General features: G+C 48.8%; 3 protein-coding genes across 16 annotated transcripts in view; 2 read left to right on the top strand and 1 right to left on the bottom strand.

The window, feature by feature from the left end:
* The window catches only part of Ralgps1 (Ral GEF with PH domain and SH3 binding motif 1), a 223,701-nt gene that overhangs the window by 113,399 nt on the left and 84,835 nt on the right, over positions 1 to 25,467 (top strand). The window lies entirely within an intron of this gene.
* Angptl2 (angiopoietin like 2) overlaps positions 232 to 25,467 on the bottom strand; it is a 29,546-nt gene continuing 4,310 nt past the window's right edge. The window contains exons 2-5 of the mRNA XM_057755025.1: positions 17,966 to 18,831; positions 4,902 to 5,095; positions 3,375 to 3,645; positions 232 to 2,638 (exon numbers count right to left, since the gene is read on the bottom strand). Coding sequence (XP_057611008.1) covers positions 2,439 to 2,638; positions 3,375 to 3,645; positions 4,902 to 5,095; positions 17,966 to 18,782 — 1,482 coding nt within the window. The 5' untranslated portion in view covers positions 18,783 to 18,831 and the 3' untranslated portion in view covers positions 232 to 2,438. The remainder of the gene's footprint in view (positions 2,639 to 3,374; positions 3,646 to 4,901; positions 5,096 to 17,965; positions 18,832 to 25,467) is intronic.
* LOC130864517 (heterogeneous nuclear ribonucleoprotein A1-like) lies at positions 6,368 to 7,717 on the top strand. The gene has a single exon (XM_057755026.1). It carries the CDS (start codon positions 6,412 to 6,414, stop codon positions 7,372 to 7,374), a length of 963 nt encoding a protein of 320 aa, XP_057611009.1. The 5' UTR covers positions 6,368 to 6,411; the 3' UTR covers positions 7,375 to 7,717.

Genomic DNA, 25,467 nt, shown 5'->3' with positions numbered 1-25,467 from the left:
GCAACCAGTTCACTTCTAAGCCCACTGTAGCTTTCAAGAAACACCAAACTCTTACCGCAGTTTAACTTGTAGAAGTGTTCCCATGGTGGTTAAGGACTGCTGAGGCCAAGGGTGGAAGCCATTGTACATTAAGTCTAGAGTCAACTTTTATTTCTGTCCATAGAGCAGAAGTAGATATTTTTCCATGTCTTATCAACATGTGTGGGGTGGGTTTTTTTTTTTTTTTGTCTTTTCCACCCAAAGAGACAGTATGTGCTGTCTTATCCTTCATTTAGGGTACCTCCCTTGTTCTTATTGGGTGACTTTTTTCCTTCTATACTATCGTCCAGTTGTGATATCTAAGTTGGTCGTAAACTTTATCATGTTTTCCACCACAGTGCTTATACTTTTCTGAATCTGAGTTTGGGTATGACATCAATATTAATTCTGTATTTGCAATTAACTTACATAGTAATATATAGCCCAGAGGCTTCTCTTGTTTGATATCAGTCTTGGTCATAAGCCCTGGATTTCTTCCTTTATGGTTTTAGAGCTCCCATCATACCTAGAATCGGCCACTCTAGTCTGTTTCATAAGGAGGCAGCTCAGGCAGGCATCGTGGGAGCCTGTTGCAGCGGTGTGGGGGGAGATGTAGCCTGCACTAGTCTTTGAGAAGGCTCCACCTGGCAGGCAGGGCAGCTTTGGCAAGGGGGAGACTGGAAAAGGAGGGCTTGAGTCTCAGTTGAGTACTCAGGAACAGCTCCCAGAAGCCTCTAGTGTTAGCTGCCTGGCCTGTGAGGAGCTTCTTGGGCACCTGAGATTTAGCTGGAAGTAGAGATTTTGTAGTAAGAACCACACTGGCCAGAGGTCCCTGGCGTGGGACTCCTGATGGGGCAGGTAGAAGGGTGTGGTTTTGATGGCCTTGTGTGTGCTAGATGCTACAGCTTCTGCTTTACTGACAGAAGCCCCAGGAAGGCCATTCTAGAACAGCAACACACAGCGTGGGTGCATCCACATAGCACTTAGGCTTTTATTGCAGATTTGTGTCGTTACAAGGATAGTCTGGGAATATATTTTTTAAAAACTCAAAAAACAAAACAAAAAAACCTCCCTTTTATACACAAACAGGACATGCTATGTGGTACACCGGGAGAAATGCTGAGGTAATGGGCATGCACCCAATTGTGGACAGTACCAAATGGCCCACAGCTCACACACCTGGCACATATACCCACCGGGAGTGTCTCACCTTCTTGATTTATCTATTGTTTCTGGCATGGCAGTCATGTGATACCTCTAAGCCCAGCAGGACTCAGGAAGCCACCATGCTGCAGTGTACCAACAGCTCCTTAGGCCATGGCAGCTCATGGAAAGTAGTTAGTTTTCTTTGTATGGCCTCATCTTCTGGGAGGTGCAGTTTGGGGACAGGGAGTAGATCATTCCCCGTGAGCATAGGCCCTCAAATCTGCAGCTGTCTGGGAGTCCCAACACACTGACAGTGACTTCTCTCCAGTCGAGTGTCTCTGGCAAGGCAGGGTACTGTTTGTGTGAAGTTACAATAATGTGGAGGCTAAAGTATGAATGGAAGGTATACAACTGAGTACAGGTCTATGTGACTGCCGCTGTGGCTCTTGGCCTGGCCTTCGCTTTCCCATCTGGAACCTGAGCCCAGACTATTTCCTCCCCAACGGCCAATGAACTGGGCCAAAAATAAAGGTCTGTGTGGCAGAAGGGGAAAGGCCAGAGAAGGGAGAAGAGGACCCTTGACCTCCAGTGAGCAGCCAGAGACTAAGGCACAGAAAGTGCAGGCTGAGGGGATGCTGGGATGGAGGGATGCTGGGCCGTCCCAAGAAGGGGAAAATACAACAGTCGAAGGGGAGTGGTTGATCAGGTGCCCAGAGAGGTTCCCAAGCAAGAAGGCCAGGAACCCTACATGAGAGATGAACTTGCAGACATTCCAGAAAGAATCCAGGCAATGCCAAAGACTGTATTTTGAAATCAGCTACATGGCCCGTTCTGCCCTTTGACTCAAGAACAAGGCAAGAGAAGAAGCGTTCTCCAAAGCTGTGGTGCTGTTGTCAGCACCTGAGCACTGAGTATGCGGAAGTTGAGTGTATGCGGTATCTAATCATCCCACGTGTGATATGTGTCTTACAGGCACACACGTGGTGGCTCATATGCATGTCTGTCATGTGTGAGGGTATTGGCAGTTGTGTTTTTATTGGAGGGACTTAACTCTGTCCTGGGGATATGAGGCCACCTGGTGTGAAATAAAGCAGGAAGGACAGAAAACACTGTTGATGCCCATAACCTGACAGAGTGATTTGGAAAGTAAGGTCCAGCATCCTGTCCTCCCAGCCTGAGAGAAGTTGGTGAGGAGCTGTGCTTGAGGTCTGCACAGCTGGGACGGCTTTGATGGCTTCTGGCAATGGCCATGAGTGGCCAGGAAGGGGGCAAACTTAGTGGAAGGTGTTGGGGTTGGGCCGAATCATCATCACCACTTTCTTGAGTGAGTAAGATCCTCCTCGGAATTCGGCCCAGTAGACCCCATCCTGGTATCGGCTCCGGTAATGGCCCCCGCGGTACCAGACCCCATTGAGGTTGGAGTGAGCACAGGCATTATACCACCATCCTCCCTTCTGATAGTGGGCACAGTTTCCTGTAGAAGAGAAGGCATGAGGAGTGTTTAGGAGGAGGTGGTTTTGCCCCATCTGTGGTATACCTAGGGTCTTCTACAGCACCCTGAGTAGGGGTCAAAGGCTGGCTTGACTTTGCAACTTAGCTTTAGGACAAGCAAATAGGTAGGATTGCAGAGGTGGCTTCACCCTTTCCGACCACCATGTTCTTATCTATAAAAGGACAAAATAATGCCACCAAACAGTACTGCTACATAAGAATAAATAAGGACCATGTTTAGCCCATAGCCGACGTTCTACACAGAGGTGGCCCTGGAGAAAGTGGAAGTGGCCTGCTGTGGGCTGGGGAGAGGGAAAACAGCTCTCTGTAACAATTTTTTAAGAGTTGAAAGAGCTGGCTAAGAGTCTTTGAGAACGATGGGGGAAGTGTTTAAGACAGAATGCCTCTCTTGTCCTCCCCAGCCTGAATTCCATCCAAATCACTTCTGTGTTATTTCATAAAAGAGGGATATTTCCATGAAAGCCTTGGTCCAGGGCAGCCCTCAACATGAGATCTGGGCTCTTCTGCCTTCCCTGTTTGTAAGTGCCACTTTCCTGAAGGCAATGGTAGAATGGGACTTTGAGAAGCAGTGTCAGGTAGCTGGGTACAACTATCTGTCACATGGCATCTTTTTGCTCCAGAATCTGGAGGCAGAGGCTCGAAAGCTGTTGGATTTCTCATCCCCATTCAACACCTAGGTTTGGCTCTACTTTTCTTACCTGTGTAGACATCATGGTCCCTGTCCAGAGTGGTGAACTGTTTGCCATTGTGCCAGGTAAAGGAGTCTCCCGCGTTCCCGTGGTAGCGCCCCAGTCGCAGCTTATAGTACTCGCTCTCTGGTTCCAGGCGGAAGCTAGCATATTCTGCAAAAACCTTGCGGCCAGACCAGTCCTCCATGGTTACAAGTAGTTTGTAGTTGCCTTGATTTGTCAGCCAGTAGATGTTCTCCAGGCCCAGCCAATATTCGCCATCGATGTTCCCAAACCCTTGCTGGGGAAGACCCAGGAGAGCAAGAGTGAGGAGTTTGTATCCCAGGAATAGTCAGAACATAAGGCAGGCCTAGGCTCAGTCCCTGCTACCTGTGTATCAGGCTCTGTGAGTGGATAACCATCAATCATGTACCATTCACACATCTGAAGAGCATGTGAACTGTTTCTTGTCCTCACCTGAGAATGCTGTAACTTCTAAAAGGCAGGATGATGTGGTTATTTGAGAGCCTGGCACCTGGAAGGCATGCAGCCAGCATTGTTTAGATATGCCTCTAGAAGATGGGCTTCTCCTAAGCCTCAAGTGCCTTCTCTGGAGATGGGCTGTGTGTACAGGTTGTGTAAGCCCCAGCATAGACAGGTGAGAGCTGTGACTGGCATGTGACATATACCTGAGTCCTTCTAGGTTTAAAACCCAGTGGTTTTGTTATTCATTTGATACGTGGTTTGAGGCATCAGCTGAACAGTGGCCCCCAAAGTCTTAAATGATTCTCAAAGCTGAGCACTCTCACCAACCTCCTTAGGATGGGTAAACATTTGCTCTGTTATACTATCCCCATGAGAGAGTGGAGGAGTACAAAGAGGACCCTGAGGGTAGGCTTTGGAGGAAGGAATTACTCCTGCCCAGGGAGAGCCAGGATGGAGGAGCCTGAAGGAACCAGCAGGACTACATGCAGAGACATCGGGGCTGATGGAAGTTGCATCTTTGGCCTTGAGGCTGTAGTTACTGCTTTACCACACTGTGGATGTCAGCCATGGCAGGGTGCTCTCCCTTTTCACCTGTAAGGTGACTTTGTAGCAATGCCTTCCTTAAGGGAATACACAAGAACCCGCCGTGCAGTACCTGACACAGAACAGGTATCCATTGACCTGAGTTGTTCATGCCATCATTAGTGTCCCTCTTGGTTCAGAGCAGGGTGAGAGGTATAGCAACTCCCTTGCACTTGCCTTACAAGGAGAATGGACCTTGCAATTAGGGCCCAATTGTCACAGTTTCCTGTACATGCCTTTTAGGGGAGCTTCCCAGGACCTCGAGCCCTGGGACTTGCCCCTTCTGGCCCCTGACAGCAGGTTCACCTTGTGGAGACCTTGGCTGGGAGAAAGATGCTGTCGCTACTCCTTTCTCTCCTAAAAAGCAGATAAGGAGGAGCCTGACCTTACCACTCTGATGGCTTTGCAGAAATGGTCCTGTCTTTGTCCTTATGGAGTGGAGTGGACCAGTCACCTTGTAGACACTGTGCACAGCCCCACTGCTCTCACCTTATAGGTCTCCCAGTTCCTGAAGAAGTTAACCGAGCCATCCAGGCGTCTCTGGATGACGGTCCAACCCCCAGGGTCGTGTCTCTGGTCGCACCACACCTGCATGAGGCGGTTGGTGTTCTCAGGCTTCACCAGGTAGATGGAGCTGGTGTCATGGCCATCCTCCAGGGCCTGCAGGCAATCTCTCCATGGGCCTGTAGACACAATATGTGTATGTTACATAACTGTCTGCCCCCAGACGACACCCTAGCTGGACTCCAAACAGACAGAACTGCTAACAGAGAGCTAAGGAGCACAATTTAAAGGGGCAGATCTTTGCTTTGTAAGTCAGAGAGCAAGAGCCCAGACTGAGAGTCAGAAGGCCTGGACTCTAAGCCCCACTTCTGCTCTCATGCGTGCGCTGTCTCTCTCTCATGTGACCTATAAGAAGGTTCTTCAAATTTCCCAGCCCTTGGTGTCTCTTGTTTGTAGATGAGAGTCATATTTTTCTTAGAGCTGTTAGGGTTACAGAGGTCATGTGGGTGGACATTCTTTTTTAAATTATTTATTTTTATTTTATGTGCATTGGTGTTTCACCTGCATATATGTCTGTATGAAGGTGTCAGATCCCCTGGAACTGGAGTTACAGACAGTTGTGAGCTGCCATGTGGGTACTGGAAATTGAATCCAGGTCCCCTAGAAGAGCAGCCAGTGCTCTTAACCGCTGAGCCATCTCTCCAGCTCTGGATATTCTCAGAGTGATTTTTAAAGAAGTCGTTTCTGTTGGTGTCGTGAGATGTGTGTCTACTGTGCATGGTCACGGTCGTCAGTGCTCTATAGGCTTGATGCTCTACTTTGCCAGACCAGTCCATGCTCTCCAAAAGGGATATCAGAGCCTAGATAGCTGCCGTGGGTCTTCAGTTCCTGACCGTGGCTCTTTCCCTCCTCCAGTGATGCCCTGTGTTTCAACATTACACTACAAGAAGATGTAGGCTTGAGTTATCAGGATCCAGTCAAGCTGGGGTCTTCCTTAGTGATGAAATTTCTGAAGGTTTTCAAGACCTACCTACTAGACCACATGGTGTAAGATAACCATTACATTTTGCTGTTTGCTTATTATTTTGTATGTTGGTTCCACCACTGTTCAGTTACTGGCTGCAGTGGTACACACATGCCATCCTAGCACTTGGAAGTTGGCAGAAGAGGATCACAAGTTCAAGATGAGCCTGTGACACAAAGTGAGTTCCAGGCTAGCCTAGGGAATCAGTTCCAGTCTCAGCTATTAATTGAGTCTCATACCCCTTTGGGGCTGCTGTAGGCCTTGAGAAACTCAGAGCAGGGTAGACCCTCTCTGCTGGCCATTTTCACCAGCACTCTGAGCTATAGTTTCGGTGGTCCTGTCTTTCCCCCTCTGTGAGTGGGGAGGGAGCTGGCTCCTGGGTTCAGCTAGTCCATTCTGATGACTAAAACTTGGATTTGGGATTGACGCGGCCGAGGAAGCATCGCTGAGGGCTCCCATTTCCCTGCCGTCATGTCTAAGTCAGAGTCTCCCAAGGAGCCGGAACAGCTGCGGAAGCTCTTCATCGGAGGGCTGAGCTTCGAAACAACCGACGAGAGTCTGAGGAGCCATTTTGAGCAATGGGGAACACTCACGGACTGCGTGGTCATGAGAGATCCAAACACCAAACGATCCAGGGGCTTTGGGTTTGTTACGTACGCCACTGTGGAGGAAGTGGATGCCGCTATGAATGCAAGGCCCCATAAGGTGGATGGAAGAGTTGTGGAACCTAAGAGAGCTGTGTCAAGAGAGGATTCTCAGAGACCAGGTGCCCACTTAACCGTGAAAAAGATCTTTGTTGGTGGTATTAAAGAAGACACGGAAGAACATCACCTGAGAGATTATTTTGAGCAGTATGGGAAAATTGAAGTGATTGAAATCATGACTGACAGAGGCAGTGGGAAAAAGAGAGGTTTTGCTTTTGTCACCTTTGATGACCATGACTCTGTGGACAAGATTGTTATTCAGAAATACCATACTGTGAACGGGCACAACCGTGAAGTAAGAAAAGCCCTATCCAAGCAGGAGATGGCTAGTGCTTCGTCCAGCCAAAGAGGTCGAAGTGGTTCTGGAAACTTTGGTGGTGGTCGTGGAGGCGGTTTTGGCGGCAATGACAATTTTGGTCGAGGGGGAAACTTCAGTGGTCGTGGTGGCTTCGGTGGCAGCCGTGGTGGTGGTGGATATGGTGGCAGTGGGGATGGCTATAATGGATTTGGTAATGATGGAAGCAATTTCGGAGGTGGTGGAAGCTACAATGATTTTGGCAATTACAACAATCAGTCTTCAAATTTTGGACCAATGAAAGGAGGAAACTTTGGAGGCAGAAGCTCTGGCCCTTATGGTGGTGGAGGCCAGTACTTCGCTAAACCACGAAATCAAGGTGGCTATGGTGGTTCCAGCAGCAGCAGCAGCTATGGCAGTGGCAGGAGGTTCTAATTACAGCCAGGAAACAAAGCTTAGCAGGAGAGGAGAGCCAGAGAAGTGACAGGGAAGCTACAGGTTACAACAGATTTGTGAACTCAGCCAAGCACAGTGGTGGCAGGGCCTAGCTGCTACAAAGAAGACATGTTTTAGACAATACTCATGTGTATGGGCAAACAAACTCGAGGACTGTATTTGTGACTAATTGTATAACAGGTTATTTTAGTTTCTGTTCTGTGGAAAGTGTAAAGCATTCCAACAAAGGGTTTTACTGTAGACCTCTTCTCACCCATGCTGTTGATTGCTAAATGTAATAGTCTGATCATGACACTGAATAAATGTCTTTTTTTTTTCTTTTTTTTTTCTTTTTTTTTTTTTTTCTTTTTTAAATGTGCTGTGTAAAGTTAGTCTACTCTGAAGCCATCTTGGTAAACTTCCCCAACAGTGTGAAGTTAGAATTCCTTTCAGGGTGGTGCCAAATTCTATTTGGAATTTATTTATGATTGCTTGGGTGTGGAAGCCATTGTCTTCAAAAACCTTGGTGTGGTTAAACTGCCAGTTATTGTGACTTTGAGTTTCACCATTAAAAGGATCATCATCCAAGCAACGTTACAATTTGGTTATAAAATGGTTATTGGCACACCCTATGCAATATCAAAATTGAATAATGGTATCAGATAAAATAACAGATGGGAATGAAGCTTGTGTATCATCCGTTATCATGTGTAATCAATAAACGAATTTAATTCTCTTGAAAAAAAAAAAAAAAAAAAAAAAAAAAAAAAAAAAAAAAAACTTGGATTTGGGTTCCTTCCTGGGCCTTAGAGCAGTGTGGAGCATCCCACTGAGCACTTGATAAGAAACAGGAACCGTCTGCCTCTTTGTCAGTTTCCTGTGCTAGTTCAGTTTGGAGGCTGGGTCTGTGGACTTCTTTATTCTCTAGGGGACTTCATACACCCTTACCTTTTCCCTGCACACAGTACAGGAAGGTCCTCAAGTACCCAGCCCTGGGAAGAAGGCATGACACACAAGCAGCTCCTTTACTCCTTCCTCCCTCCTTCCCTTTCTTCCTCCCTCCCTCCTCCCTCTCTCCCTTCCTTTATTCCCTGATGCAACTTCCTGCTTTTGCTAGGCCCCAGTTTCTATCCTGGGGAAGGGGAGGCCAGACCTTCAGGAAGAACATTCAGGGAGGAGAAAAAGGTTTTCATTATGTTTGGCCTAAGCCCCAGGGACTGAGACAGAGAATGAGAGTCTGTCCTTGACAGCTGGAGCAAAGCGCCAGGCGTGGGAGGCCTCCCAGCTTTCCACCAGGTCAGTGGGACGGGGCCACTTAGTGAGAGTGCCGTGGTAGGAGATGGAAGCAAGGGAGACAACAGAACTTACACTCACCAAAGCCAGTAGCTAGGGCTCTTCCTGCATAGCCACCCAGCTCTTGGGGCATGGCCAGATACAAAGGCTGTTCTTGAAGGGGGTACCGTGCAAGTAGGCTTTGGAAACCACTGGAAGGTTTGCCTTATAGTTACCAATCTGTGCTGCCTTCTACAGTTCAGTTTTGCCTCTGGCATTCTTAAAAATGGACGCTGGTTTTGTTTTGTTTTGACAAATATTTTAGAAGGATTTGAGGTCTTTAGTAGTAAATCTCTTAAGTAGTGAGAGTTTTTAGAAAGGCCTGAGAGATGGCTCAAGGAGAAAAGAGCTTGTTGTACAGTGTGGACCTGAGTTCAGTCCCCAGAACCTGTGCAAAGCAGTGTCATAGCGCCCCTCAATCTTGTAGGCCAGCTAGCCTGGCATACACAGTGACAGACAATAGAGACCCTGTCTCAGGCACAGTGTTAGGTAAGGACCAGCACCCAAGGATGTCTTCTGACTACCACATGCATGCCATGGTACTCACACATGCACAGCCACACATACAGATACATACAAATATCTCTTATACACAGGTACATATATATACATACAAATACAAATAAATATAACATACACATACACATTCATACACACACAATAAATTTATTGGAAGAAAAATTCAGGCTTCTACAACTTTTGAAAACGTTTCAGAAGGTTAAGTTGACCCTTGAGGCCCAGGTAAGAACACCTCACTCTAAGAAAGGCTTGTTTGGAACCTATGCGTACCTTTTGCTGTAGCCCCAGTCTATTGTAGTTGCTTGGGTATTTCCACTGCTGATCCTTCCCATGATCCTGATAGGTGTTTGTAGTCTCCCCCTTTTAGAGGTGAGGAAATCAGAGCCCAGAGACCTTGGGAAACACCCTAAGGCAACATGGCCTGTGCAGTCAGGGTGGCCTGAGACCTCAGATGATCCTGGCGGGATGCAGCTTTCTTTCTCCCCAACCAGAGTGACCTGGAAAATGGAGACCTGGCTTTGGGCTTGGCATCCTGAGGACTGTATCTGTCAGGTTATTAAACCCTTCCAGTTTTGTCTTTTGATAATTTGGGTTTTATTTTTCCCTACATTTACTTACTGTGCCCATGCAACTATTTTGGTGTCTTATGATGTTGAAAGTTTTCTTTGTGTATATGTGACAAATCTGGTCATTGTGCAAGGTCATCTAGGATTGTAGAGTAGTTTGAATTGATGTAGATGGCCTTGTCAGCCTGCACAGCACTCAGGCCACCAGCTCCTTTAAAGAACTGAGGCTCTCAGAAACCCTCCACCAGATCTGCCATACTCAACACATCCCCCTTATAACATAAGTAAGAGGCAAAGCTGTCAGCATAAACAACAAATGCTATAGACTGCATTGAAAGTGTGGCACCAGCACCCTGCTGTGATGAGAATTCCTTATGCAACAGGGATGGTGCCGTGGCTCTCTGTGCTGCACAGAGAAGTCAATACTGTAACATCTAAATAAGTCGGTGACAAATCTGTCATCATTGTGCTTGGATAATGGCACAGAGAGCCAAGCAGAGCATCCAAATTTGGGTAAAGGATCTGGTGCTGGGGAAAGACTACTGATGTGGTGTTGGGAGCACTAGGGTCAGATCTTAGAGGCTTTTCTTACACTGTGACTTTAGGCAGGTTTCTCAGTGAGCCTCAGCTTTTACTGCTGTAACCCAGAGAAAGAACACTAGTCCTCCTGTGGATCTCAGTCCGGGGGCTAGGTGAAGTCTCCCTCTCCTTAGATACAAGCTTGATATGTTAGAGTGGTCCAACCCCTTACTTGAGACACACATGCTGTTTGCTCTTGAGTTTCCAAAACCAAGTATATTTTAATACACACACATACACACCTATTAATAGATATTTTCAACCAGGCACATTTTAAGTCAGAATTAGTGAAGGCTCCAAAGCTGTGTACAGTAGAAAATGAGGATCTTTTTTGTTGAGTACAGCTGAATGTTCAAAGTGCAGTGGGCGAAGCATCTTCTGGCACAGAGCAAGTGCCCTGGTGGTGTTTGCCTTGGCTCCCCCTCTGAGAGGCAGCTCTGCCCGCAGACAAGGCCAACACTAACTCGGCGACACCTAGGCTCACCTCTATAAAGAGCATATTTACACCATAGTCAGAATGTTCCACATGAAGAGCAGCATGACTGCCATGACGAGCAGATCTGTGTGGTTCCCTGGAGAGTAGCAGGGGTGCAGGAAAGGCACTGGACTGAGACCAAGGATGAGGGAGGGATGCTGGCACATGGGACACAAGATGTGCAGGTCTTAGGCCTTGATACTCTGGGAATTTTGCAATTTTTTTGGCCAGGGATAACTCAATTAATTTATGGTTGGCTCTGATTTCTCAGCACATCATCTGGTGTTGGTTGGGGTGGTCCCAGCCCTGCTCTCCTCTCTAACATTCCTGACAGAGACCCTATAGGTAAGAGGGCACACAGTCACCATGGAAACCAGGGAGTGTTCCATTGGTTTTCTTCCTGGTAAAGGCAAGTTGAGGCTGGCCACCAGACTAGACCAAGTGTACCATCATCTTGTTGTAACTTGAGAATGACCAGCCTCAGGTGGATGTACCCAGACCCTGCAGCGGGAGCAGTGGTTCTGATGAGGCAGGTTCTAGTGCCTGTGCCAAAGCACCCAAAGGATGAGGTGGGAATCAGAGCCTTCACAGCTGCTCGGCAGTTGGGGGACTCTTCTCCTAAGCCCAGCCACTGAGCGCCAGTACATTGTGGCTCAGGCTGAGTAGATGACCATGGGGTGTTCCTGAGAATGATTTGGTCCTGATGTCCCTCTAGGACATTGCTAGGACACCTTCCTTGTATGAGAACCCTCTGTGGTTTTTGGTTCTCAATGGTCTAGCTCTATGGAGTCTCTTTGCTAACAGAAATGACTAGATATTCAGATTGGATCTGGAATGCCCTACTCAGATTTACCCATTTAATGCCAAGGCAAGTGTACCATGTAGGTGTGAGTCCCACTCTGGCCATTGGCAGGCCCTGGGTATCCTGAGCAGGCCAGATGACAGACCCTGTAAAAAGGCACGAGGAACAATTTTGTTTGATAATGCTTACATCTTATTTTTCAAGAATTCTGGTAAAGTCATTGTCCATGTCAATGGCTACCTTTCAGTGAAGCAGAGTATGAACAGTGGCCTAAAGGCGGGAATAGTTTGCAGTTGCCAAAGGTGTTGGCAGTGTGCATACCATTTCTTCCTTATGGTGGGGGCAGGAATGTCCTCAGCATTGAGGCCGAGGGCAGGAGCTTTGAGGAGTTTATGAAAATGTTTGAAACCTAAAAAAATCTTATTGGCTCTCAGGTGTGAGAAAGAAAAGTACAAAATAAAAATTTATTATCCTATGATTAAATTTCTACAAAGTGTACACTCATTTTGTCAAATTCATTGATGGTTAACTTTAGCCTCTATGAAAAGATGTTATTACTTTGAGAAACAATTTGTAAGTTAGATTTTTCTCACTTCCCAAGAATTCTTGAGCATGTCTGATGTTTGCTGAGAAATCAGAGCCAACCATAAATTAATTGAGTTACTCCTGGCCAAATAATTTCAAAAGTAGAATTATTCAAACCCTTTCAAAATTGTTACAGTAAAAATTATATTGGATGTGTGAGGTGACTGCACTTCAGTGCATTTGATGCAGTTCCAGGTCTCCCAAGAACCCTTAGGGCCCATAAAGGGCTTCCAGGGGCCCCATCCTGCTTGTTTGACCTCCAAGTAAAAAATACTTCTCCACTGAAGTGTCCAGTGTTAGTTTTAGACTGAGAGGCATGTACCCACTCAGGTTTCTAGCAGGGCTGCTGGGTAGGAGAGAAGGGAGTTTTCAACAGCTTAGGAAAGAGGTGGAGATCAGTGCCAGAGCTCTTGCTTAGCATTCTTTACCAACACTATAGGAGAGAGAGAGAGACACACACACACACACACACAGAGAGAGAGAGAGAGAGAGAGAGAGAGAGAGAGAGAGAGAGAGAGAGAGAGAGAGAAGAGAGGTGAGAGAAATGGTTAGGTTCACAGGGTCCCGGAAGTCTCACAGTGCACAGGTGAGCAGGCTTCCGGGCTCCAAGGGTTGGGGTAGAGCCTGCCTTCCCCAGTGCTGCTGCTGGTGACCCCCAGGCTGCCTGAGTGAGGTAGTCATTGGACATGAAGGGTTCTCAGTTGATGGCAGGCACATCATGGAAGATCATTATCAGACCCAGGACTCTGAATGTACAGATGCTGAACAAGTGGCCGGTGGTCCTGTGGTCAGCCAACCTATGGACCCTTTCTGAGGTAGGGGCAGCTGCACTGGCTCTTGTTAAGGTGCCTATGTTGGCTTTTCCTGCTCACCTTTTATCTCCCACATGCTCACAAAGCCCTGTTTATCCTCTGTTCTGCCATTTGACCCTGCGACTGGACCGCAAGCCACTTGGCATGTAATTTGTGGTACTTTGGCCTTTTTCTGTCTGAAACAAGACATTTGCCTAGCACTGAGCCTGGTCTTCATGGTTTCTTGACAGTTGCTGACTGTGACTGGTAGCAGATCTGCAGAGCCTCAGCCCCTTGTCAGCTGCTCTAGAAAGTCTCTCCCAGCTCCAGCAGGACGGCTCCATCCTGTCTAGGCTTCCTGAATGCCTTTGTATTTATCTGTTTTGGAGTATAGTAGAGTGGCTACTACCATGTCTCAGAGAACCTGCCAGCCAACCAGGTGTCTCCGATGCCATTTTATCCTTTCTGCAGAGCTGTTGGATTATGAGGTAGCTCAGGCGCAGGGGCCCAGAGCTGGTGTGCAGGCCTGTCTCTAGCTCCAGGATCCTCCTGTGATGTGCTGTTGTTGCCACGCAGTTAGGGTTGTTGGAGGTCTGTTCCTAGTGAATGGTGGTGGGCTGCTGTGGGGGCAGACACCTTCTCGGGGTAGTGAGTCTGTGTTGAGCAGATAGGTGCAAGTCCTCCACATTCTACCTGCCTTCACCCGTTCCATCTCCACAGGAATGAATGTAAGCTGTATTTCTTTGTCACCCTCAGCTTGAGAACCTTCTGAAAGTAGACCCTCCATGGCAGATGGTCATCTACACCCAGACCAATTCCTAAAAAGGAAATTATTTCTGTGGGGAAGTCTGGAGCAGACCATATGCTGGCGAGGCCATGTGTCTGAGCAGCCACATGCTGCCCCTACTGGTCTTTAGAAATGACCCTTAAGAAAATCACATAGGCCACTTAATTTCAACTTTTTAATTTTCAACTTAATTTAATTACTGCCTTTGTCATTTAAACTAATACTTGGTTTTCTTTCTATGTTTTTTTTTTGTATACAGTAATTTTAACCTAAAATTATATTTAAAGAGGGAGAATCACTTATCCTTTTTAGAGAGCAAGGATAACATGAGATTGAAGTGAGGACTTCTGCTTTGTTACCATGGCACTCTTCATCCGGGTCATCCCAGGGAGGCTGAAACTGAGGCAGCAGTGATAAGCAGTCAGGGAGGGACCCTCTCCTGTGTCCCATGAGCAGGTCCCTGCAGCTCTCCTTAACAAGTGACCATCATTATCTTTACTATGCACTCGCTCATCAGGCTCAGTAGACATCATAGTTTAGACACAGCAGTGTTCAATGCTGCTTGCTCTCACTTTTCAAAATTGAATTTGGTGGCCTGCATGAGTATTGTACAGTCACCAAGTAAATTCACCACAGTGATCCATTCATGTAGCAATCTGGCCACAGATGCCTGATCTCTAGGATTTTCTCAATTACTTCTGGCTTGCCAAATGCCAAACTGTTGGGATTTTCAGACCCTGAAATGCCAAATACCCAACTCCAATAGTCACAAGGTTGATAGTTTATCTCCTGCAAAGAGCCAGGGCCTTTAGCCCACTATCATTCTTGGAAAGTGGCCCGAGGGGTGTCAGGATAGCTGTGGGTCACCTCAAAGAGCTCTTTGTGATCAGCTCTCCCAGACCCCTAGAGAGGGAGGGGATGAGGAAGCCGGTCCTGGAACCCCTAGTGGCTTTTGTTTAGGCAGAAGCTAGCAAAGAATGCTCTTGAAATGTCTGCTGCAATGGATTTTGGATGTCTTAATTCATTTACGAAAACATTTCAGGAAAAGAAGAATACAATACAGGGGAAACAACACACACTCTAGAGGGAGGAGACCAGGCGGCTTTTTTCCCTTCGGTGTCTGCAGCCTCAAAGGCTAAGTCAAAACCAGGACTAGCCACTCACCCCTCACCTTCAGCATCACGTCCCACCTCCCCAGCTCTATCACCTTGGGACCAGTTCTTTTCTCTTCATAGTAATCATGTGACCTGCAGAAGGGAGGGAGAGATGGGGGTGACCTGCAGAAGGGAGGGAGAGATGGGGGTGACCTGCAGAATGGAGGGAGAGATGGGGGTGACCTGCAGAAGGGAGGGAGAGATGGGGTGACCTGAGGAAGGGAGGGAGATGGGGGTGACCTGAGGAAGGGAGGGAGATGGGGGTGACCTGAGGAAGGGAGGGAGAGATGGGGTGACCTGAGGAAGGGAGGGAGAGATGGGGTGACCTGAGGAAGGGAGGGAGAGATGGGGGCGACCTGCAGAAGGGAGGGAACAAGCCAGTTCTGAGACGTGCTGTTGTACTGCGAAGCGTGGTTTCCATGCTTATTTCCTGTCTCAGAGGACATGTGAGGTCCAACCAGGGGAGAAAATCTACCTAGGAAAGTGTTCTTGTCAGCTTGTCCAAGCCCCAGCCAGCTCTAGAGGCTGAGAAGGTGGTTTTCACATGTGTTGTCCATGAAGCAATAAAGTCCCAAGAAGGGGTCATAACATCTAAAGCTAACATGCAAGAAAAACAAGAATTTAGGCCTAGCTGTCCATGAAAGGCTGAAATGTAATTCAGGGGTGGGTCCAAACCTGCTGGGAGCTTCCCTAAGACCCGTCTCCTGGGCATCAAGTACACATCCTGGTTTCTATGCATTGGTTCTGAGGACTGAGGCGGAGTGGCTTGTTCTGCCTGGGATGACTGCAGCTGATCACACTTGGCATTCTGTGTAGAGGCCAGACAATGCTCATTGTATTCCTGGTATTTTGTTATGCTGGCTTCATAAATTCCCACAGAGTCCCGAAAATTTTGGCCCTTCTAGAGAAATCTTGTCAGACCTGCTATGTGGAATTTCGTGAACAAAAGTGACTGGGGACAGTGTAGATTCCAAGCCCTTTCACACGCCTGCCACCCCCTCTGCACTGAGTCCCTGGAGACCAGGGACCGTAGTCTTCACCAAGTCAAAGGAAGGGCCAAGTCATATTGGCAACCCCTCATTACATGATAGCAATTGTATTTTTATGATATATCCCTGTGAGGCTGTAGCTCTGTCCCCATCTCCTCATTTGAAAGAAAGTTAAGGCTCAGAGGAGTTCAGAACAAACAAAACTTGTGTACATTTGTTGTTGAACTTCTGGTCCTCCAGCCTCCACCCCCTGAGTTTTAGGATTACAGACACATGCCACCATACCTGGTTGGTTTTGTGCATCACAAGGATCGAACCTAGTGCTTCATGTATGCTAGGCAAACACTACCAACTGAGCTACATCTCCAGTCAATTAAATGATTTCTCGTGAGCAAATAAGGTACAGCTCCAGGTGTTTATCCCCACTTTGTTCTGGCTCAGGAATGTCCTGAGATGGTTGAGTTAGAAACCAGAGATCCCGAGTTGAAAGACTATCTGGAGACTGTGACACCACCCTGGCTGCAAGCACGTCTGAGCCTTCATTTGGTGCCCGAGGACACGTTTTCCCTCTGGGTACTCTGTCAGAACACAGAACACACCCCACCCTCTCCTTCGCCTCTGATGTAAACCAGGTGTGGCTGCAGATGGCACGGTCACCAGACATTGAACACCAGAGCTGAAGACAAACTGTTTACCCCTGTCTCTTTGTTTTAAGATGCAGAACCATGATCAAAGGAGGCTGTTTACCTCAAGCCCAGTGCCACACACACTCTGTAGTATTTCATGTTCTACAACTGTCAGTTGGAAACAGACTAAAATAAATCCTACCCAGAGCCTTACACGAGGAATACAGGCACAGGGTTACTTGCCTCCTGCCCAGAGCTCACCAATAGAGGAAACAGGATTCCAACCCAGGATAGTCCAGTCCAGTGTACCCACCCTCCACCCCCACCCAGCCCAGGTCTTTCTTTCAAGGAGCTGTGACAGGTGCTGTGCCATGAACCTAGCTCCCCACTGCCACCACTGACTTATCCATTCTTGCTCTGCCCACTGGCCACACACAGCTTCAACTCAATACTACTGTTTATTTTTTCAAGTGTGAAATAGGTACAAACCAGGGTCTTTTCAGTAAAAATATATCTCTACCAAAGAAGTTGGCACCCGTGCACAGTCTTAGGTTACCTTCTGCAGAGATGAATTCAGTTAGCACATGTGGAAAATAACAATGCTTAAAGGAGAACCCAAGCTCCAGGAACTGGCTCCCTTGAGGGGAGTCCTCTAGCCTGCTCCCCCTAACCTACAGATTACTAGAGTCTGATGCAGAGGCCCAGCTTGGACACAAAGACCTGACTTTACATGTAGCCCAAGCATGTTCAGCATGTGACAGGTTATTCAGCCTGTCCTTGAGGAGCCCAATCAGACGACACTCGTGAGACCCCCAGGGCAGTTTCTTGGTCACACTTCCCAGTGTGTGCTCAAGGACCCTGTTCTTCCATGACAGTGTCCTGGGCATCCCAGTTTAGCATGACATGTGTTGAGAGTGTATGGAAGTCTTGTTGACCACTGGGCAGCAGCTGACCGAAGGGAACTCCCAATCTTTGGGAAGAGATCCTTCTGGTCCCCACCCCTATGAGACTTTAACTTTGAACTTAATAGCACTTCCCCACTGGCCTGCGACTTGTCAGGTGACATTTACAAAAATGTAGCTCTGGGCCCTACATATGGATGTGAGCCCACATGTGAGACACCCTAGCCACCAAGACAGGGCAACTGCAGTCCCTCAAAATACCTAAGCCTGAGTTCTCTTTTCTCAGAGACCCCAGAGCTGACACCCTTCCACAGCTTCTCTGCCACTCACCCCACCCTCCCAGCCCCACTGGCTCCAGCAGCCACCTCAGGAGGTTATGCAAGCCCTAGGCTGGTCTCAGCTGGCCAAAACTCTTCCCCCAAGTAGAAGCATGGAGGCACCTGGCTCAGAGGCCCATGTGAGTGGGGCTCCCCAAAGGACTTACCTGATGGTTTATCAGTAGACGATGGGAGGCTGGTGAGAGCAGGCATGGTGGGCAGAGGGGGAGGCAGCACCTTCAGGTTCTGGTCACTCTGGATCTCGTTGGTGGAGATCTGGTTGATGATGCGGTTGTAGGTGGGTGGTTGGTAGACCCGAGGTGGGGTGGCTGGGGGAGGCTGGGGCACGGGCCTGGCAGCAGGTACCCGCTGGCAGTGCTCCTCTAGCTGTGCAATGACCTCTGATTGGTTGTGGGCCAGCGTGACCAGGTGCTGGAACTTGTGCTCCAGGTCCTTGTACTTGCTAGCCAGCTGTAGCATGTCAGCTGTCTGGTTCAGAATCCTGTTCTCCAGCTGGGAGAGCTCCAGCGCGTTGTCCCGCTTGCGAATGATCTCATGTAAGAGCTGCATGTACAGCTGAGTGACTCGAGAGTTCATGTTGCGGCTCTCCTTGCGCAGCAGCTTCACCTCGCTCACGATGCCGCCGTCTACCTCCACCAGCTGCTGCAGTGTCTCGATCTGACGCTTTTGCTTAAGCAGCTCATTGTTGAGCAACTCTAGCTCCTGCTTATGCACACGATTCTCCAGGTGCACCTCGGGCTCCTTGGAGTTGACACAGATGGCACCTGTGACCCGCTGCTGGGGCACAATGAAAGTGTAGGTGCACTTGTCCGGAGACTCGCCTGCCCGCTTGTACCTGTTGAGGTAAATGTACTCTCTCTGTGAGCCATCCTCTGTGCCCTCAACATCATCCTCTGGACCTGTAGCAGCTCCGATGGTGGCCAGTAGCCCCAGCCACCAGCAGGTCACACACAGTGGCCTCATGGTCCTTGCAGTGTGGTGGATGGTCTTTACGAATGAGGTCTCTGAAAGCCTGAGATCGGAGAAATGAAGTCAGTGACAGCTCCATCCCTGCCACTGGCCTGTGCCAGGCAGGACATTACCCAGATACATTTTGGGGAGGCTATGTTCCACTCTCCTGGAGTCAGAGAGAGAACAGTCGTCATGGAAACATCAGAAGATGGTAGGGCCCTGCTGAGGTAAAAGGTAAAAGGGATCTGCTACTTCCAGAGCCCAAGAACTTGACACTGGGAATGGGAGCTTAGGGGAGTATCTATTCTCCTCTGCTTTGGGACTCTGACCTTCGCATTTCTGTGTTCTACACTCTCATACCCTCGAATTCTTCCCGTGTTTTGCCTATCTCAGCCCTGATGGATCTGTGTTCTCTAAGTGCAGGTTCAGGGTCCCTCTCAACCTCTGTCCATAGAATGTAGCATGGAGAAGTCTTTTCAGCAAGTGTTGGCTAGATGAATGAGCTGCTAGACACAGAATGGAATGCCTCAGTAGTGGACAGTGTCCACAGAAGGAGCATCCTGTCACACGGCTTTGGTCTGTGTGGTAGCTAAGCTACAGAGTCCCAGACAAGAACAATCTGACCTCTTCTAATTCCAAGTGCTGCAACAGCCAATGACTTCAGGATCCCCATCATTGCAGCGAGTTTAAATCAGCAAGGAACAGAAGTTAGGCATGTGTCTCTGCCTTGTTTCTTAGACGGTATATCCCTTTCCCATACGTTCATCTCATGTTACGCTGTGCCAGGCAGTGTGCTGGTTGCTGGGGATTTGGCTGCCCTCACAGGGCTTTCATATCGCCAGAGCTCCCAAGAACTGTAAGGAGAAGCATCACATGTTGTGAAAGGTTACGACAGGGCCCTGACCTAATAGAGGGGTCAGGAGCACTTCCCTGAGAAAGTGACCTTTACACTGACTCTTGAGGGCTGAGTAGGAGTTAGATAGGCCTAGAGGGACTCTAGGATTGCCCGGGGCTACTTCCCTGTGTTCTTACAATGTCCTTTGATGGTAGCTTCTCTGCTTTTTTTTTTTTTTCCAGCATATATTTATTTGTGTGTATGCATGTAGGGGCACAAGTGCCATAGCACGCTTGTGGCGGTCAGAGGACAACTTGCAGGAGGCAGTTCTCTCCTTCTACCGTGTCTGTCCTGGGCATCAAGCTCGGGTTATCAGGCTTGGGGCAAGAACTCTTACTCACTGGCCCCTCTCACCAGCCCTAGGTACTCTTAATTCCATATCACAAAGCAAGAAACTGAGATTCAGTTTCCAAGTCTTAAGATCACAAGGCTAGGAGGTGGTCCAACCAGAATTCAGCCCTGGGCTAACAGCTGTTGGCAGCTCAAAGCCACCAGCATTACCACTTTGCCCTTCACATTTATATCTGCTGAATGCCAGCTGTGGCATAGGATGCCATGGAAGCTTCTCACTGGAGCCCCTGGCTGCAGACTGCACCGTGAACCAGCCAGTGGGCAGATCAGACCCTGTTCTCCAAGCGGCTGTGTTGGGCTGTTTTCTGCTGAAGTCAAGAGCCAATGCTTGGTTCCAACAGTCAGAGAGGGCCTTTTAGGGCCAGGCAGAAAGGATATTTAATGGAAAACTGTTCTAGAGAGAGGTGGAGCTTTGGTGAAAACAAGCTAGTTTGACAATGTTTGCCTGGTTTCCAATGCTTTGGCTCCTTGGGAATTGGTAGCGCCCCCCCCCCTCCACCGCCCACACCACTGCAGAAGAATGAGGAGAAGCTGGGCTCCAGGCTAGGGTGGGCCCTCCTGCCGCACCTTCTGTGGGCAGCTTACCTGCCTGCTTGGTGACAAACACCTCTGTGCTATGGCCAAGAAACTGCCAGAATGCCAGGGAGGCAACTTGGCACTAGAGAAAACACTTTTTTTTCTAAACATTCCCAGGTATCCAAACCTGGAGGCCATGCTGTTTATTGAGTTCTGTCCCTTCCCAAGTGTGGGTCCTCACTGCTCTTGCCTTTGGACTTGAGCTCCTGAAGACTGAGGACCTCTTCGGTGAGGGTAGAATGTTGTGGTGCCCACAGGATAAAAAAAGAGCAAAGCACCACTGAGGAGAGCCAAGGATAGCTGTACTGTGGGTAGAACGCCATTGCCCTGTTAGAGGAAAGCTGCTCAGACCAAGTTCTAGCCCTAGGCAGCTGCCCAGTGCTAGCACACACGGGTGTGATCCCTGAACCCCTTTTCCTGAAAGAACATTGCTTGCTATCGTTAAAAAGCAAACCAAACTCAACAGCTGCCACTCACATATGTTCTGATGACCCCAAAGCCCAGAATCTGTTATTAGTATTGTACCTGACTTAAAAGTGAGGAAGTGAAAGCTCAGAAAGTTGTGAAGTCACTGGCTAGTGTTAGAACCAGTCAGTCACCAAGTGTCCTGGTGGAGTCGGGGCTTGCAGTTCCATCTGCAGGGTCTGGGCTTGGTGGGGTGATTGGAGTTCAGTGCCTTACCTAAAAGAATGGAAGGAACAGAGTCCCTTGCTGGGGGCCTGACACCCAAGCTCTAGGTAAGTCCACAATGCTAGTAACCAGTGGAAACTCTAGATGTCCAGGCAGGTAGGGGGCCCTGCCTAGGGACACGCAGCAGGTAAGAGCCCAAATTGAACCTCCAAGGGGCTTACATCAGTACCATGCTCCCCATGTAGCCCTTGGCCTCCCTAGCAAGCATTTGTTTTCCCTAAGGATTCTAACCTGTCTTCTGCTAGTTTGGCAGTTCTGAATGGGCAATAATGAGTCTGTTTACTTTTGCTTTCTTGATATTTATTCAACTAATTGCATCCCAAGAGAAATAACCCCCCAGCATTCCACAGCCGCCTTAGGCTGGGGACTAGCGCCACTCCAGTCAAAGTTCCCCTCCTCGCTTTCTCCCATGACCAACAAAGAAAAGCAAACCCAACTGTTTTCCTTGGCCTGGAAATTAAAATAAAAACACCGATCTGAATCGCTTTTCCACATTGTGTGGCGAGGAGTTTCCATTGTGCCGGGCTTCCCTCTCCCCACCACCAAGGCTGCAGTGACCGCGTGGCAGGATGGCCTCTGCACATGGGGAAGTAGACTCCTTAAGCCTGGGTTCACCCAGCCTCCAGTGGGTCGCATCTGAATGTCCCCATTTGGCCTGTGTGGTGGGGCCACACACTGTGTGTCTATATCCCTCTTGCCACCACAGCACTGTAGCCCAGGCAGTAGACTGCTCTGAGAAAGAAGCATCATGTTGGCGACACAGAACTGTCTCCTGCCCGATGGCAGCAGCTACTGCCCTGGGATATACTTCTGAGCTCTTATCTCAAAGATTAGGACTGAGAAAAGTTCAGATAATAAAAATGACTCCAGCTAGTTATTTCTATGGTTCGAGCACTTTGTTTATGACTTGTCACTGTGTCTTCCCAGCAGCCCTTTGGGAAGGACCCATTGCTTCAGGGCAGCCGTGTAGCTAGGAGCTGGGCCCCACACCTGTGTCCTAGGTAATAGCACGGCAATTTCCCCATTTGATTACTGAGGTGCTGGGGTGCTTTGCTGGTGAGCTCTGCCATTCTAGGAGGATACAATCATGGTCTTTGTGGGTTTGTGTTTTTCTAGTATTCTTTCCTTTTTTTTTTTTTAAGATAGGGTCACATGTGCCTCAGGCCAGCTCTGAACTCCTTGTGAGGCTGAGGATCACCCTGCCTCCACCTCTCCAGTACTGGGGTCAGTGGCATGTGTTATCATACCCCGTTTATGCAGTGCTACAGATCAAACCAAGGGCTTCCATAAATATTAGGCAAGCACTCTGCCTGCTGGGCTCTCTCTCTAGTCTTAGCACAACCATTTAGTTACCACAGAGGTAAGTCAAGGCTAATAGCAGGGCAGGAGAGGAGACTGCTGAGACCTGAAGACCGTGAGTCGTTTGCCTAAGTCATGGGACTACTGAATAATGGAGTCAGGTAGCAGGTGCTCCAGATGCACCAAAACAACCATGCTATGGAAATGACAGTGTGCCAGGGAACCCCAAGAAAAGCCTTCTGATTTTCTAGGCAGGAAGAAACTCTTGTGGTTCTGCAAGCCGGCCTCTTGAGGGGTACTTCCCTGCTCAGTCCAGGTTGTCGACTGCTGGAAGAGACACCACTCTGCCCGAGCTAGCACTGCACTGCCAGCTGTGAGCACAGACCTGTGGAGGCGTCCCAGACATTCTGGAGACCTGAGAAGTAACCTCTGCTGAGGCCACGAGGCCCACATATGCCTGGCTCTGCCCTCCAGCTGTGTTTCAGTGAGTCTGAGGGACCACAAAGCATGAAGGGAGACGGCAAGTCCGAGATCAGGACATCAGAGAGCCCAGCAAAAACGTAAACACCAGCAAATGGCCATTCTTTCAAAAGCTGCAGGAAGACTGGGCATGCCTGCAGAGTGGTACCTAAGCCAGCAGCTGACCCAGGATAAGGAGGGATCAGCTGCAGAGAAAGTCTCAAAATGAGCCAATAGTATTAAGAATAATGGCTGTCCTTTGTTATGCACGGGTGTACCCCACACACTCTGTCTTGTTCTATACATAGACAGCTCCAGATACTGGTTGGGCTGCCTGAAGCCAGTTGTCCTCTGTGATTACTATTAATAGCATCCAGGCAGCATGTTTTATGACTCCTGACCTAGGAGACAAGTCATACCTGTATTAGGCCATGAGGAAGAACCAGGCCCTAAGGTATTGGGTCACTTGGAATAAACATCTGGACCCAGATTTGATGGACACTACAGCTCCGTGCCCTCACTTCAAGGTTACGTCTCCAGTCAGTAGAAATAAAGACGCCTATTTGTTTGATTGTCTAATGGCCAGGATGCAGTTGCTTCTTACTCTTGACCAGATGAGCAGACATGGCTTTCAAGTCAGTACAAGGGTGAGTCTTGTTGGATGTTACAAAGAGCTTCTTGATCTGTGAGTGGTGAGACCCCAGAATGGGCATTACAGATGAACAGTGGTAGACTCACCTCGGACAACCTAGAGAAGGAACTGTGTAGCATTTGTCCTCCATGATTCACCCCAGCCTGGAGGCCAGGGAGGGAATAAGCAGTCTTCAATCCAGGATCCTGAATCATCTCTCACTAGGAGGCCATGGAGGCCCCCAGGGAGGCTGCAGCCAGCTCTCCACTTCCTCGGTTAGTATTCACCAGACCTTTATGTAAGTCCCCCTCAGTTCAGCCTTCCATCACCCACTGGTTTAGCCTTCCCATCTACCAGTCCTATGTCTGGCTCCATCCTGGGGTCAGCCCTGTTGTGGGAGACTTGGACAGAGGCTTGAACCAGAGAAGCAGAGAAACTAGGACCACATCTTCCAGCTATGCCTGGAGAAGTGATGGGGTGGGGGTGGGGCGTGTCTGATGTCCCAGGCTCTCATGCACATGCCATGGGTGAGCTGCTGGCTTCCAGGAAAGGCTGAATGTGTCGAGGTGGGCTGTGGTCACACTGTGAGATCATAGGGCAGAGGGGATGTGGTTAGGCCTGAGGAGCTGAGTGCCTATGCCAGGAGGATGAGGATACTGCTGTTACTTTTTCTTGCTGCATTATTTGGGAACCATTTTAAGATTCCCCCGAAGTCTACACACGGAACCCTCTGTGCCAGGAATCATGGCCAGCAGAGCAGAGGCAGGGAGTGTCTGCAGAAGCCATTTGAAAGTCCAGCTTCTGAGTTGGCTGCTGCGCTTCCTGCAGTGCCTAATGTACTCTGGAGCCCTTGGGGGGGGGGGGTGTCCAGATCTGAGCCTGGATGCACAGCACTGCCCCAGGTGGCTTCCTGGAAAACCTGGGCATGGTCTGTAGCTTCTCTTCTGAGCCCAGCTGAATAGCTAACACAAAGGTCACTTCAGCCGACAGGGACAGTCTCATCCGTTGAGCATCAGGACAAGTTCTCTCCATGCCCGCCTCACACATCATAGGCACTCTGTAAGTAGGAACTGTGATTATACCCATTTCAAAGATGAACACACAGAACTGAGGGATAAGGACAAGGACCAGGACCAGAGCTGCCAGATGGTGGGTCTGAGATGGCTTTCTTACCCACATGCTCGTAAGCAGACTTCAGACAGAGTATGATGTTGCCCAAGTAGACCAGGAGCTGGCTAAGGCTGGTGTGACAAAGGAGACTCCTGACCTTCCCTGCTCCTCCTGCTGCAGTGTCAGGTCCTGTGTGCCAGCACCCCAGTTTCAGAGGTATTTGGGGAATTAAACTTAGGTCATTTGGTGTGCTAGGCTAGCATACTACCCCATAGTTCATTCCATACACACTTCCAGCTCTGAATAAAACTCACATGGCATCAAGTCAGTGACCTTACATAACATACACCTTACCTTCATGTGCTTTTTGCCTGGCAAACCTTCTCCTGTAATTCTACCTGGCATGTGTCTGTCTTTCTTTCTAAGGTGACCTCTTAAGGCCACCTCTCTGTTATGAACAGTTGTGGCCATCTCCACCTAACACCCAGAGCTCAGACTACCCTGGCTGGCTGCCCCAGAGTATGGGCTTCTTAGAATCCCCTCAGCATACCCAGCTCCTAGTATAGCACCTAGACAACTAGACGCTAAGGACTACATTCATTCCATATATTTTCCTGGCCAGTCATGAAAACTAGAGCAGGAAAAAAAAAAAAAAAAAGAAGAAGAGGTATGGTTCCTGTTGCCCA

The sequence above is a fragment of the Chionomys nivalis genome, chromosome 22, assembly GCF_950005125.1.
Source record: "Chionomys nivalis chromosome 22, mChiNiv1.1, whole genome shotgun sequence".
Lineage (NCBI taxonomy): Eukaryota > Metazoa > Chordata > Mammalia > Rodentia > Cricetidae > Chionomys > Chionomys nivalis.
The sequence above is the reverse complement of the archived record's forward strand: the minus strand, read 5'-3'. Positions and strand labels throughout refer to the sequence as shown.

Coding starts and splice junctions, on each gene's coding strand:
- LOC130864517 (XM_057755026.1), top strand. CDS start 6,412: ATGTCTAAGTCAGAGTCTCCCAAGGAGCCGGAACAGCTGCGGAAGCTC.